This window comes from Amblyraja radiata, chromosome 13, assembly GCF_010909765.2.
Source record: "Amblyraja radiata isolate CabotCenter1 chromosome 13, sAmbRad1.1.pri, whole genome shotgun sequence".
Classification (NCBI taxonomy): Eukaryota; Metazoa; Chordata; class Chondrichthyes; order Rajiformes; family Rajidae; genus Amblyraja; species Amblyraja radiata.
This window is the reverse complement of record NC_045968.1, coordinates 51609909-51624316: the sequence shown is the minus strand read 5'-3', so window position 1 is coordinate 51624316 and position 14408 is coordinate 51609909. Positions and strand designations below refer to the sequence as shown.

The 14408-nt window shown below is 42.7% G+C and overlaps 1 protein-coding gene across 1 annotated transcript in view; it reads right to left on the bottom strand.

Moving 5' to 3' along the window:
* LOC116980018 (transferrin receptor protein 1-like) overlaps positions 1-14408 on the bottom strand; it is a 42247-nt gene that overhangs the window by 20271 nt on the left and 7568 nt on the right. The window contains exons 4-8 of the mRNA XM_033032079.1: positions 12973-13207; positions 12551-12694; positions 8295-8406; positions 7957-8076; positions 4306-4401 (exon numbers count right to left, since the gene is read on the bottom strand). Coding sequence (XP_032887970.1) covers positions 4306-4401; positions 7957-8076; positions 8295-8406; positions 12551-12694; positions 12973-13207 — 707 coding nt within the window. The remainder of the gene's footprint in view (positions 1-4305; positions 4402-7956; positions 8077-8294; positions 8407-12550; positions 12695-12972; positions 13208-14408) is intronic.

Below are 14408 nucleotides of genomic sequence, written 5' to 3'. Positions count from 1 at the left end.
TAAAAAAGACTGGTCTGCCCCAACAGCTGCTGACAACGTTCTACCGCTGCACCACAGAGAGCATATTAACGTATGGCATCTCTGTGTGGCATCTCAGCTGCACGGAGGCAGAGAGGAGAGCTCTTCAGCGTGTCGTCCACTGAGCACAGAGGATCATTGGGACACAGCTACCAGCCTTGGAGGGCATCTACCACACACGGTGCCTCAGGAAGGCCGTCAGCATCCATAAAGACTCATCACACCCCTGTAACGGACTGTTTGAACTACTTTCCTCCGGCAGACGTTACAAGGCCTTCTACGCCCGAACCTCCAGACTCAGAAACAGCTTTATTCCCAGAGCTATAGCGGCTCTGAACCGGCCCTGCTGAGTAACCCCCACCCCCCCTGGACTGTCTCCCTCGGATGGTCACGTCACAAGGCTTATTTATTTATTTTACTTTTCTCTTACATCGGTTGGAAGCAATGACAATAAAAGATATTATTATTATTATTATTATTAGCTGCTACTACAAAATGTAAACGCGGGGCTCAATCAGTCTGATTTTTCCCAGTGATTCACTTTCAGATGGTGAAACCAAATTCCTGTATGCGCTGTTCAAACAGATTCAAGCGAATAACAGATTTGCAAGGCTACTGGACTCATTCATGGAGTTTCATCCTTGCTTGGAATCCTCAGTATTATGCTGAAGATGGTTCAATTGGTTTGGACAGTGGGGGGGGGGGGGACGACACAATGGGAGGAAGTGCAAGCAGAGGTGAAAAGTAGTTATCCCTCATATGGCAGAGGTTCAGATTCAATGCAGAAGGCAAGTTCCCACTGATTTTAGGGTCATTTAAAAAACAAAGAATCAAGAGGCAAAGAAGGCTGGTTATAAATAATTAAAGACATCAAAATAAAATTAGAATGGCATTTTCAATTTATACATTTATTCATTTGGATTTTGAGTTTTAAATTGTTTTATCAAACATTCTAAAAGTTGTCATTAATATTAAGCTAGCCAAGCTATGGTCATTGTTCTGGGGCAGATCTGCCATAAGACACCATCTTTTGACTGTTCGGAGATTGTTCCCTTTTATCTGGCTTATAGGTAGCATTCATTTAAATACAGGGATTTAGAGTTTGATGATCTAGGTCAGCATAATTCAACACAGGAAAATGCAGGGCTCTCGCTTAACTTTTTTCCCTGTTGTCAGCCGGGCAACCTTGGCAGCTTTTTAGATTGCCAAATGACAGTTTAGGTGGTCATGTAAGATGGCTTGCATGACACGTGCGATAATGTGCTCAGACGAAGTGCGTAGTTACCAGTAGGAATTATACTCAATGAAACAATACATATTATTTCTGCTTCAAATAAAGTCACAAACTAAACATTCACCAATCAAGACATGATATATCCCACAATGACATGCAGTAAAATTATATGGCAGTATCTCAACTCTTTTTACACATTGCAATTAATGCAATTTCTATTAGTTCTTTCTACTTCCAAACAAAAATGTGGTTGAATTATTCAGCGTATGATCAACCTGTGTCAATAAATCCTGGACCATGGTAACATATATGCGTACGTATAGTTGTGAACTTTCCTCATTAAATAACTGATATTCCATATTCAGAGCATTGATTTGCCGTTAAAATGAATTCTGTAATAACGTGTCAACGGTAGCAGTGACAATCGAACACTGCGGTTTTAATGTTTCACGTGTTCACAATTTAATTAATCCATCTTTATGGATTAAAACAAATAATAACATTGGGAATTAAAACATATTTTATTGCATTCCGTTATCAAACATAGTCAATGTTCGCTCTGAAGACATTTCTAGGACAATAGGGTCAGGGAGGGGGGTGTGTGTGAATCAGTGCGGGGTGGACAGATGGCAGGGGGGGAGGGGGGTTAGAAGGCAGTCAGTGCAGAATGGATGGATTGAGGCAGGTGAATTAGTACCTGTTGGTTGGAGTAGGTAAAATTGTGAGGGGAGAGCATGGGGGATGTCAGTGATGTTGAATGGGGGGGTTCAGTACAGGATGGATGGGGTAGACAAAAGTGCTGGAGAAACTTAGCGGGTGAGGCAGCATCTATGGAGCAAAGGAAATAAGCAACGTTTCGGGTCGAGACCTTTCTTCAGACTGTTCCCCCCATTCTTCTTGAATGGGAGGATCAGTACAGGATGGATGGGGGGGAGATCAGCGCAGGATGAATGGGGGGGGGGGGGGGGTCAGTACAGTGTGGATCGGAGGGGATCGCAGAATGAATGGGGGATCACTACAGGATGAATGAGGGGAAGGTGCAGGGTAAATGGAGGATGGGTCAGTACGGGATGAATTCGTGGATTAGTACAGGATGGATGGGGGATCAGTACAGGATGGATGGAGGAGAAGTGCAGGATGGATGGGAAAGGGGTAAGTACAGGGTGAATTGGGGAACCAGTGCAGGATGGATGGGGGGGGTCGGGGGGGTGGCAGGAGAATCAATGCGAGGTGGATAGGGTGATCAGCGCAGGATGAATAGATTGGGGGTGGGGGAGATGGGGAGGGGAGCACAGGGGATGTCAGTGAGGACTGAATAGAGGCGGGAATGGGGATCAGTGCTGGATGTAGAGGAGGGGTCCCAGGATAAGGGGGGGGGGGGCGTACAAGAGAGAGAGAGAGAGAAGGGGGGCGAGGTATGGAGGAAGGAGGGTCAGTGCTCCTATGACAACATCGCCCCGCTGCCTTGGCCATTGGGAACTCCTCGCCACCGCCTCCCTCCTCCGCCAGCCAACGGGGCCGAGCGGTGCAGCTCAAAGAACCTATAGCTATAGTATCTTTGGTGCAGCTGCTTCAGAAGTGTCGGAGCGAATGACGGGCGCTGAACAGCGAGCGACAGCAGCTTCATCTCCTCCTCCTCCCACACCCCGCCCGCCCTGATAAGGGCCGCTGCTTGCAAACCCGCGCTTTCAATACAAACCCTCCCGCACGCCGAGGCCTCCCCCTCCCGGCCCCGGCGTGCGGGAGGGTTTGTATTGAAAGCGCAGGTTTGCAACCAGCGCCCCTTATCAGGGTGGGTGGGGTGCGGGAGGAGGAGATGAGCCGCTGTCGCCCGCAGTTCAACGCCCGTCATTTGCTGCGACCCTTCCTCACCCCGCATCTAGTATCTTTCCCACGCAATACAGCCGTCACCGCCGACACAAAACGTCGTGTTCCTTTTCTCCAGAGATGCTGCCTGACCCGCGGAGTTACTCCAGTTTTTTGTGTCTATCTTCGGTACATATGAGTATCTGGTTGCCAAGCCGGGCAAAATTACTCGGTGTTTAGTTGCCCGGCGGCGCTTTGAGTGGTCAATGGCACCCGGGCAACCGTTAATTTCGAGCTCTGAAATGCTTTCAATATTCCCATACTTCATAAACCATACCCAACAGAATTTCCACAAGCAGTAGTGGCTCTACATCACAAGCACCTATTCACCCATAATTTATTTTGGTTTAGCTTAGAGATGCAGAATGGGAACAGTCCCTTTGGCCCGCTGAGTCCATGCCGGCCATCGATCAGCTGTTCAGACTAGTTCCACATTATCCACTTTCTCATCCACTTTCTACACACGAGGAAATTTGACCGAGGTCAATTAACCTACGAACCAACATAATCTTTGGGATGCGAGAGGAAACCGGAGCACCTGGAGGAAACTCATGCGGTCACAGGGAGAATGTGTAACCTCCACTGAAAGAGCCCAAGGTGAGAATCAGGTCTTCGGTACAGTGAGGTAGCAGCTCTACCAGCTGTGCCACCGTGGTGCCCTTCAAACAGATAGATAATGCTTCAAACATTGGCAGCTGAAGCACATTGGTAGAGGGATAATCTCACAAATGAACCCCCTCATTCCTAACACCAACTGTAATCACACCTCCTATGAAACTAACGATTCTGACTACTATTGCCCAGTCCTATATCTTCCCCAATGCAGCACATCCTGAGGTAAGGAAATAGTTCCTCTTATGGAGCAAGACTCCAGAACGGCAATCCCATAGTGGTCAATTCTGGAATGTTGGCAATCAGAGATGAGGGTAAATAAAAACAAAAATGCTGCAGGAAATAGAGAAGCCTGGAAATATTCAACTCATTCTGCTTACTGCACATAACAATTAAAAAATAATCACATTGATCCATAACCCTAATACCAAATATTTTACTGTATATTCATTGATATTTTTGGCTCCATTTCACCTCAAGTATACATATTCTTGAAAAGACTACTGCGCATTTCCACAGTCGAAGCAGAAGTGGAGATTCAACTGCACATTCAACTGGAGTGCAACCATACTTACATGTCCAAACATTGCCACATCTCCATTTAGTTGATAATCCTTGGGATCAGGATAGATTAGAACACCTCCAGCTTTCATCTTCTCAGCGTTAAAAACCTAAAAATGGAAAACACTCTTTAAAATCGTTCAAAATTTCTAATCTCTATTTTAAACATAAATTGAAGCGTTGTATTAAAGGAATATTTAAAATTTAAAAATATCTTCTTAATTGTGTCATATAACAATATTGGTAATAAAATAATTTAAAAAAGACCAAGTCAAAATTAAAGGCTCTTTGCGTGAATGCAAGAAGCATTGATAAATCAAATGGATGATTAGCACCCAGGGCTGTGGAGTCCGAGTCAGAGTTGTCGAGTCAGAGGAATTTTGGTGCTGCTGGAGTCGGTGTTGGTAAAAAAGTCCGGACTCCGACCTCAACATAAATTTCAGAGACTACATAAATCGGAAAAAATTCCACTTTATAAACATACCGCACACTATTTCTTGAAGACATTGATAATCCCAGTGTCTTACTGTCTAAAAGTCAATGGGGGGTTGGCATCACAATTAGAAGCTCTGCTAGCTCATCCTTATGCAGTCACCTAAAAGCTGCAAGCAGAGGATTTAGCTCCTGGTGCATTCCAATGGGAGTGGAAACATTCAATATTTCACCAATTCAAAGCTGGAGGATTAATTGCTGAAGGAATTGTATCATCAATGACGAAAATAGAGGGCCTGCTACTTGAAAATCAGATCTTGTTAACTGCTGTCTACGTAGATCCAATCAACCGAATCTTGTTGAGCGAAGATCAAATTGCTAAAGCAAAAGAGGCCCTCTGTGATGTTGCAGTTCGGATAAAAGGGTTACTACCTGAAAAGTCAGAACCTCAAAATGAAGATGGGAGTACCAAATCCTTATCACCCTCTTCAAATGGTGCAAAATTTTCTCTTCAGATTTTGCAAAATATTTAGAAAAAATTGAACAGGCAAGAAAAAGCGTTGCCATTTAAACATGCGAAGGCAGCCTTTTGATGTTAAACTAATGGAATTTAATCAAGATTTTCTTGGTGGTTTAAAAGTAGAGAAATATGATCGCTCATCTAAACTTACAGTACAAGAAGTCATCCTCGCTTATCCAGAAATAGTAAAATTTGCGGCTATGTTAATAACAGCCATACCACCCACCCAGGGCAGCGTGGAGACTGTTCTCCGCACTGAAAATAATTAAATCAGATTTAACGGCTTTAATGAAAGTGGATCTGGCAGAAGCAATTCTGTTCCTAAGGACAAGTTATTAATACATTTTAGGTATGTTCTTTTGTAGCAAACGCAGCTACTTTTGCATTTAGTTTTAATTTCTAATGTACTTGAAAATTATTTTTTGTCATAATTTAGCCATTTAGCTCATCCTGTGCCCTTAGTTTAATACATTTTGGAGTAATGCTTTTATAATTTTTATTTAATTTTAAATTTGTCATTTTTTCATGTAATTGTCATGTAATCTTTTTTTGTTTTAGCATAATTATGGGGTTTTTTCAAGAATAAACAATTAAAAAAGCCACAATAGCATAGCTCCAACCATTAGACTCAAATATTTAAGGACATGGGTTTAAAAGGTAGCCTGATGATTCATGTAGCTCTTATGCCATCTTGTGTAATGTCATCATAGCACATTTAGAATTATTATACCTAGGGGTCGGGGTCCGATTCGGATACACAAGAAATCAAGGAGTCGGATGTTTTGGGTATCGACTCCACAGCCCTGCTAGCACCTCAGAAAGACACAGATTATACAATATTTGAAATATCAAGACAGGAGAGTAGAAAAAGATGGAGGTGCTGGAGCATGGAAAAATATAGCTACTAGCAAAGAATAACATTAAAGCATAAAGTAAACTTGGCTAAAATATTTGGATAGATGGGTGAAGGGCATTAGGCAACTACTTGAGAAGTGGAAGGGGCAGAAACAACAGATCTCAATATCAGCGACCCTTTCCAATAATTTCATTTCCTTCCAAATACTTAAGATCAGTTGTCAACCTCACTATATCCTTAATTTTATGATACTCTCGTCATTATCATTATTTCGACTCATTTCCACACACACAAGAACAGAAAATAATCAGGAACAACAGTCGTGAGCAATTTGAGCCTTCGTGCCTCTCTGCCTCTTAATGAAAAATGCTTCAGGCTGGGGTGTATAATTTCAGGATGCAAATCAGGAAAGCAGAAAAAAAATGCACCAATTTGGTGAGTCATTAATACATTTCTAAAAATACCAAATTGTTATGAAATGCAGTCTACTGCCACTTTGTCACATTGATACATCAACTTTTTCCATTTATTCCCATCAGCATGTAGGTTGAAGTTCTTTTGTTTTACATCTCCCAACTATTAATATCTGCACAAATAACTTGCGTTTTAACAAACCCCCTAAATTACGTTTGATTTCACTTGTTCCTTTTTAAATAGATTGCAGCACATTCTTCCATATTTCAAAACACAAGTTATACATAAAAGCATACATTTACATAATTAGTTATAAGGCACAATAAAAGGGAGAAGTAGAGTACTTTAGATCAGTTCCATCTGTCTGCTTATCTACTGCTTTCTTGAATAGCCATCTGCTTAAGCATCAGGCATGAGACAGGAAAAAACTGATAAAAGAGGAAGAGATGGGGGTCCAGGGGGCATTGCCCCCGATAGGTTTCCAAGGGGCATTGCCCCTAGCGGGGGTAAAAGGGGGCAGCGCCCCCTTTATGTGGATTTTTAAAATAATTGTACCTTGAAATGACAGTTTTTCCCTTAATTTCACTCACAGGGAACCCCTCACTGCTCACACTCACAGGGACGCCCCCTCACCTTTACTCACACTCAGAGACTTCCCCATCTGCTCACCAGGGCTCCCACACACTCTCTCTACTTACTTTAAATCGCTTATTGATACTGACAAGGCCCTGGCCCTGCAGCCGGCCTTTCCCAGCCCAGTACCCACTCTCCCGCTGCCCGCCCGCGGCACCTCGCTCCACCAGGCTAACCTATCCCGCCCCAGAGGTCTCCCTCCTCCAATCACTGCGCTGAATCATCATGTCCCCCCCCCCCACCCAATGCCTGTTGACCAACGTCCATCTCATCTAATCGGCGCCCTCGATCATCAGCCTTGCGGAAAGCCATTTATAGATTTATAGAAATTTACAGTTTCTTTTTTTTAACAAATTTCATGAAAATCCGCGAGGAAATCTCATGCCTGGAGCATGATACCAAGAGCAATTATACAACAGTTGTAAATTTTGCATGTGCTTCCACTGATTTGTACAAAACTACTTAATATGCAATGGCAAAGCTGAATTCTAAGCAAAATCTTTATCTAAAATGTCAGTATGTTGACTAATGGTTAAGATATTACCGGGGTTTAATAGAAAATCTGACAGTATTACTAGGACAGTGAATATAATGATGACACTCTGCCCATCGGAATCCTATTTGGATGAACACTATAGACTTGAATTGACTAAAAACCACAATGGAAACCCATCAATTTCAGGCCATTCATCTGATAATTGGAACACAAGCTGTGCAAGAACCAGTAACAAATGATAATTTCATGCTCAGGTATAAAACAGCTAAAACATTTTACAAGTTAATTCATGTTTAATTGAAATATTTCAAAACCTTCTCAGCAAAATTGTTCTCGCCCGCACGAACAATGACAACAGTGCCATTGACATCCATTTGTTTCTGCAATTCTTTAAAGTCATCTTCTGTCCCGTAATTAGCATATACGAGTTTGCCCTAGAAAAATATGGAATGGATTAATGCAAGAATATAGAATCACTGCCACATGGTCTCCCGCAAAACAATTCAAATCTCAATATTGAAGGCATTTTAAAAAGAGAAATACAATTCTCAAATTGGCTAGTTTGCCCAAAGTTCAGCAAATCCTAGAATAAACAGCGTTTACTGTAACATATTAAATAACCCACAAATATTTGAAAATGTTTAACTCTTACCGTGAATGTACCATTTGCACTAAATGGACAATACACGTTTGAATTTTTCTCTTCTAACACTACCTCTTCGTTCTTTGCACCACCAACGATCCATATTCTATTTGGAGATTTGCTGGAGAGAAAGATTATTTCCTTTAATTTTAGCTAACATGAATTTCTGGCTAGAGCACAATTATCAGTGATATTTATCATGGATAAGAATAAAGTTATGAAATCAATACAACAGATTTCAGTACTCAGTTTAAATTTTACATATTAGGCCATAAAGAAAGGATGCAAATCATGCTGGCCATCCAAAATAATAATTTGAATGCATAATAGTTAAATCCCATTTTAGTGGATGACGACAATACTCTACCCAAATAGAAAGTGTCACTGTTTTGATATTTCCATTTCATCGTTAAGTTTTCTGCCTTATAGCGCAAAAAGTTGCATAGCCCTTAAAAATACTACAGCAATGCCTGCCTTCGCCTGATGCAGCAAATGTACTGAAATGAGTGTGCAGATTTCCAGAGCAATGAGTGTGCAGATTTCTAGTGCCTCTATTTACAAAGGGCTGTAGAAAAAGCCTAGTGAATAGCAACTTGAACATCAACAGTAAGTTATTGGAGAGTATTCTGAGAGATACAATTTACCTGCATTTGGATAGACAAAGGTTGATTAGAGATAAGTCAACATGGTTTGTACGTGGAAGATCGCGCCTCGCGCATTGGAATGTGTTTATTTTTAAGCAGTAACCAAGAAAGTTGACGAAGGCAAGGCTGTTGACATTGTCTATTTGGACCAGCATGGTAGGCTGCTCTGGATGGTTCGATTGCATGGGATCCAGGGAGAGCTAGTTACCTTGTTACAAAATGGAAGGAAGGGTGATGCTAGACGGTTATTTATCTTACTGGTAGCCCATGACTAGTTTGTGTACTTAGGGATCGGTGTTGGGCCCATTGCCGCTTGTGGTTTATATCTATGATTCAGCTGAGAATGTATAAGGCACGATTAGTAATAAGGCATGATAATTACGAGGATGTTGTCAGCACTCAAGGGCCTGAGCTGTAAGCAGCGTAGGACTTTCTTTCTTGGAACGCAGGAGGCTGAGGGGTGATCTTACATTAAAGGTGAGAAAGGAAGTATTTAATAGAAAACAGAGGAGCAACTTTTTCCGCTCAGTGGGTGGTGGATATATGAAACAGTCTGCCAGAGGAGGTAGTTGAAACAGGTACTATAACAACATTTAAAGACATTTGGACAGGTACATTGATAAGAAATGTTTAGGGGATCTGGGGAACACATGGTCAAATGAGACTAGCTTGGATCGGGCACCTTAGTCTGCATGGGCAAATTGGGCCGAAGGCCCTGTTTCCATGTTGTATGACTCTATGACTAGTTCTAACTTGAAAGGACAACCAATTTTCTGCAGTTTCCAAGAAAATCTGACTGCAAAAATTGAATTGAATGAAACTTAGCACAGACTCAGCAACCCCACTAATCTGAACAGTTTAAAAAAAATTTAAACAGTAATTATAAGTTTAATTTGTAACGCATGAATGTCAGAAACTTTTAACTATTCGGGCAGTTTGATTGCCAGTTCAGCCAAGGTGCATATAGTTTAACCAGCTGTCAAAGCATTTTTGTGAAATTCATGATTGGGAACTGCTGGAGTCTGCAGAAATGTTTGTTTGTTTCTTTCATGAAGTTCATGCTTGGTTATCTATTCTTATAAAAAAGTTTAGCAAATTAATACCGTGGAAGTTTGGGTTATGTTATCGTCAACAACAGACCCTACCTTTAAACTACAATTGAAATTGAATTTGAATTGAAATAATTTAATTGCCACACAACCAAGGTCGGTGGTATTTGGGTTGCCAGCAGCGGTACAATAATAAAGAACACAACCACAATAAAAAATTTACACAAACATCCACCACAGCATTCATCACTGTGGTGGAAGGCACAGAGCTTGGCCAGTCCTCCTCCATTTTCCCCCGTGGTCGGGACCACCACCCTCCACAGCCGTTGCTGCGGGCGTCCAGATGGTAAGGGACAAAGTCAAAGTCAAGGTGAGTCCAGGATCGGCTCTTCCCAACCAGAGACCGCGGCTTCAGGCTGGTGTAGGCCGCAGGCCGGCGGTCAAAGTTTTAAAGTACCTGCCGTGCCGCAGCCGGAAGCACCGCAGTCTGCAGGGCCGGCGGTCGAAGCTCCCCTCCAGGGGAGATGATAAGTCCATGCCGCATCCGCGGTAGAAGACGGCCGCGGGCCGGCGGTGGAAGCTTCTTCCCCCGGGTCCTCCACGTGAGATCCCGGGCTGTAGACGCCGCACCAGCTGGAGTTCTGCAGACCGCTGCTTCAGGCTGCCGGCTGCCGTGGGCCAGCGTAACGGAGCGCTCCCCTCCAGCGAGGTCTCACCCGCTCCGCGCCGAGAGTCCACGCTGCGCCAGCCGCTGAAGCTCCGGGCGCGTCTCCGGGAAAGTCGGCGCCGATCCTTGCTGTTAGGCCACGGGGGAGGCGACCTGAAAAAATCGCCTCTCCATGGAAGAGGCGGCCAAAACGGTTTCCCCCTTACCCCCCCACACATAACACACAAAGAAACATTAAAAACAGACTTTTAAACATACTAAAAAAAAAAAAAAAGTTGAAAAAAGACGGACACGCTGCCGACAGGCTGCTGCAGTGCAGCGCCCCCTACCTACAAGTCACATAATAGTTTTTATCAGTGTTCAAATTATCAACTATTATCCCCAATTTCATAACTGACTATTTTGTGCATTAGTGCTTTAAATCTGCCAACCTTATTAAACAGATCCTTTTGTTATGGCTTATGGAGTATACTTTGCATTAACAGTTTTTTCCAAAAGGAACTGCTCTTCCATAGCTATGAGAAATTGAAATATGAATGATTCTTCATTATTTTTGGATGCTTGCAGCACAGGTGGACAGCATTTAGTGCCATTAATCAATGGATGATACCTACGCTGCAAAATTCATTTGGAGACGAGGTAAAAAAAAGTAGAATATTTTAAATTGTAGATCAATTAGAATATTTCATAGTGATCAAAGAGCAAAATAGTAAATACAAATGGTCAAAACAAAAATAAACCTTTCTCCATTAATGTATACAGTTGTAATTAGTTAGTGCCTTCTTCAGTCCTCATGCAAGAATAAAGAACATATCCAGCTAACTACCCCTTTCTGTCAGATTGTCTCCAAATTTCTAGCTGAGATGGCAATCAATGAGTGGCCATTGTGATTTTTACAGAATGTTATTTCCAGCTGCGTGCATAAGACATTTTGTGAAATAGGGGGCAGGGGGTGGTTGCAGGAAAGAAAACTGAAGCTCATTTTGACCTAAAACAATAGTCTTGGAGCTTCATCACGTATCTGCTCACAAGCTGTAAACCTCTCAAATACCATTGGCTGAATACCACCCTATAAGAAGCTCCCTGAACTTTGCTGCACGTAGTATGAACATAATACCAATAGGGCTATTAAAACTGGTTGTAAAGCAAGCATGTTATTTAGCCAATTGTTAGAGGAACTCAGCAGGCCAGGTGGATGAAATAGGCAGATGACGTTTCAGGTCAGGAGCCTTCTTCAGATTTATGCAGTATTGGGGAGAAAGATAGAAAAGAGAGATGTAGTTGGGCAAAGCCCAGCAAATGATAAGTGGATACAGGTGAAGAGTGGGGGGTCAGGAGAGAAATGACTGGCAGATGAGTGGAGTAAATGACAAAGTCAGTGGAAAGTGATTAGGATAAAATGGAACTGTGGAAGTCAGGAATGAGAGATAAGTTGGGGAAAGGTGAGGCTGACTGAGGTGCTGGGAGATGGTGGGAGGAATGTGCGTGCATTGGAAGCAAGCTTGTCTACCCAAGCAGAATATGAGGTGCTGTTCTTTCCATTTGTATGTGGCCTTACTCTGATAATCGACGCAGCCCAGGACAGAAAGGGCAATATGGGAATGGGAATTAATAATGGTTAGCAATCAGAAGCTCTAGCATGCTTTGGTGGACATACTGCAAATCCACCTATCCTACAACTCACCAGACATTGCATGACCTACCAAGTTCCTCCAGCCCCTTATTTTTCACTTAAGATTCCAGCATCTGCAGTCACTTGTGTCTCTATGCTATTTATTAAGCTATGCCACTGAAAGTTAAGATCTGGTACACAGAAGTGCATAATGGTTAACAATTTGTAATAATCAACCATTATCTTCAGCTTATGTAAAGCAATTTTCAAGTGGCCTTTCCAAAAGCACTAACCTGTTAACCTGCAATGTTACGTAGTGGGTATCAATCCAGACGTTTTGCTGCTGAAGCATCTTCGTGAACTCTTCTTTGATGTACATAGCGTTAGTCAGATCGCCATTGGAACCAGTTTGGTGATCACCGATCTCAGAAACTTTGCTGTAAACAGATGCCATAGTCAACAACTTGAAGAGTTCCAGTTCATTCCATACACCAACCATCATTTGTGTGAAACGGTTACCCCCTTAGATTCTTATTACATCTTTCCCCCTTCACATTAAACATACCCATCTGGTTCTCGATTCCCCCACTCTATTTATGCATTGTTTGTGCATATTCCAAAAGCTGGGCAATGTCATTACATTCAAGCTAACCTCATATAATTAGTTTAACTTTACAACAAAATATCCTCCAAAACATCATTGTGGACTGGTTACCGAATTATAGGCTCCAGTTCAGTCTCGGCCAGAGATTCTTGCAGCATTTTCTGAAGATCAGAGAAATGTAGTACTGAAACCTCATCATAATCCTCATTATAATCATCCTCCTGCTCCTCCTCCTGCTCCTGCTCCTGTGTATTCATAGGTACATTTGGTCTTGGAGATGGTTCTGTCACAGTATGCGTTGTTCTTGGTGTCTGACCACGAAATGCAAGATAACCAACTAGAAATCCTGAAGATCAGAACAAGATCAAACTCAACTTTTTCTATTTAGCACATCATTGCATATTGGATGAACTCATAAGACTTGCTCTCCCTCCCCCCATTCGCAGCAAGGACAGAATACCTCTTGTCCTCACCTTCCACCCCACCAGCCGTCACATACAGCATATAATCCTCCAACACGTTCGCCACCACCAACGGGATCCCACTACTGGCCACATCTTCCCATCTCCACCCCTTTTTGCTTTCCGCAGACCGTTCCCTCCGCAACTCCCTGGTCAGCTCGTTCCTTCCCACCCAAACCACCCCCTCCCCAGGTACATTTCCCTGCAACCGCAGGTAATGCAACACCTGTCCTTTTACATCCCCCCTCGACTCCATCCAAGGACTTTTCAGTTGAGGCAGAGGTTCACTTGCACCTCCTCCAACCTCATCTACTGTATCCGTTGTTCCAGATGTCAACTTCTGTACATCGGCGAGACCAAGCGCAGGCTCGGCAATCATTTTGCTGAACACGTCCGCTCAGTCCGCCTTAACCTACCTGATCTCCCGGTTGCTCAACACTTTAACTCCCCATCCCATTCCCAATCTGTCCTGGGCCTCGTCCATTGTCAGAGTGAGGACCAGCGCAAATTGGAGGAACATCACCTCATATTTCGCTTGGACAGCTTACATCCCAGCATTATAAACATTGACTTCTTTAACTTCAAATAGCCCTTGCTTTCCCTCTCTATCCATCTCCTCCCCAGTTCTCTCACCAGTCTTACTGTCTCCGACTATATTCTATCTGTTCCGCCCACTCCCGACATCAGTCTGAAGAAGGGTCTCGACCCGAAACGTTACCCATTCCTTTTCTCCAGAGATGCTGCCGGTCCTGCTGAATTACTCCAGCATTTTGTGTCTACCTTTGATTTAAACCAGCATCTGCAGTTCTTTCCTACTCATATAATTTGCTTTCCAGTATACAATAATAAGCAAAAATGTTTAAAATTGATCCACCCTATTCAGAAATTTAATTTTAAATCAACCATTTTAATGGTAAAAAACTGCATTAATGGTATAATTCTGAATATCATTAACCCATATTAACAGAACAGTTTTGGATGAATAATCAAAACCCAATTTGATGCCATGTTTTCTTTTGGCTCTATGAACATTTCAGTTAAAGGATACAAATCATTTCTGTAATGTCTGACATTCCAAGTGCTCCT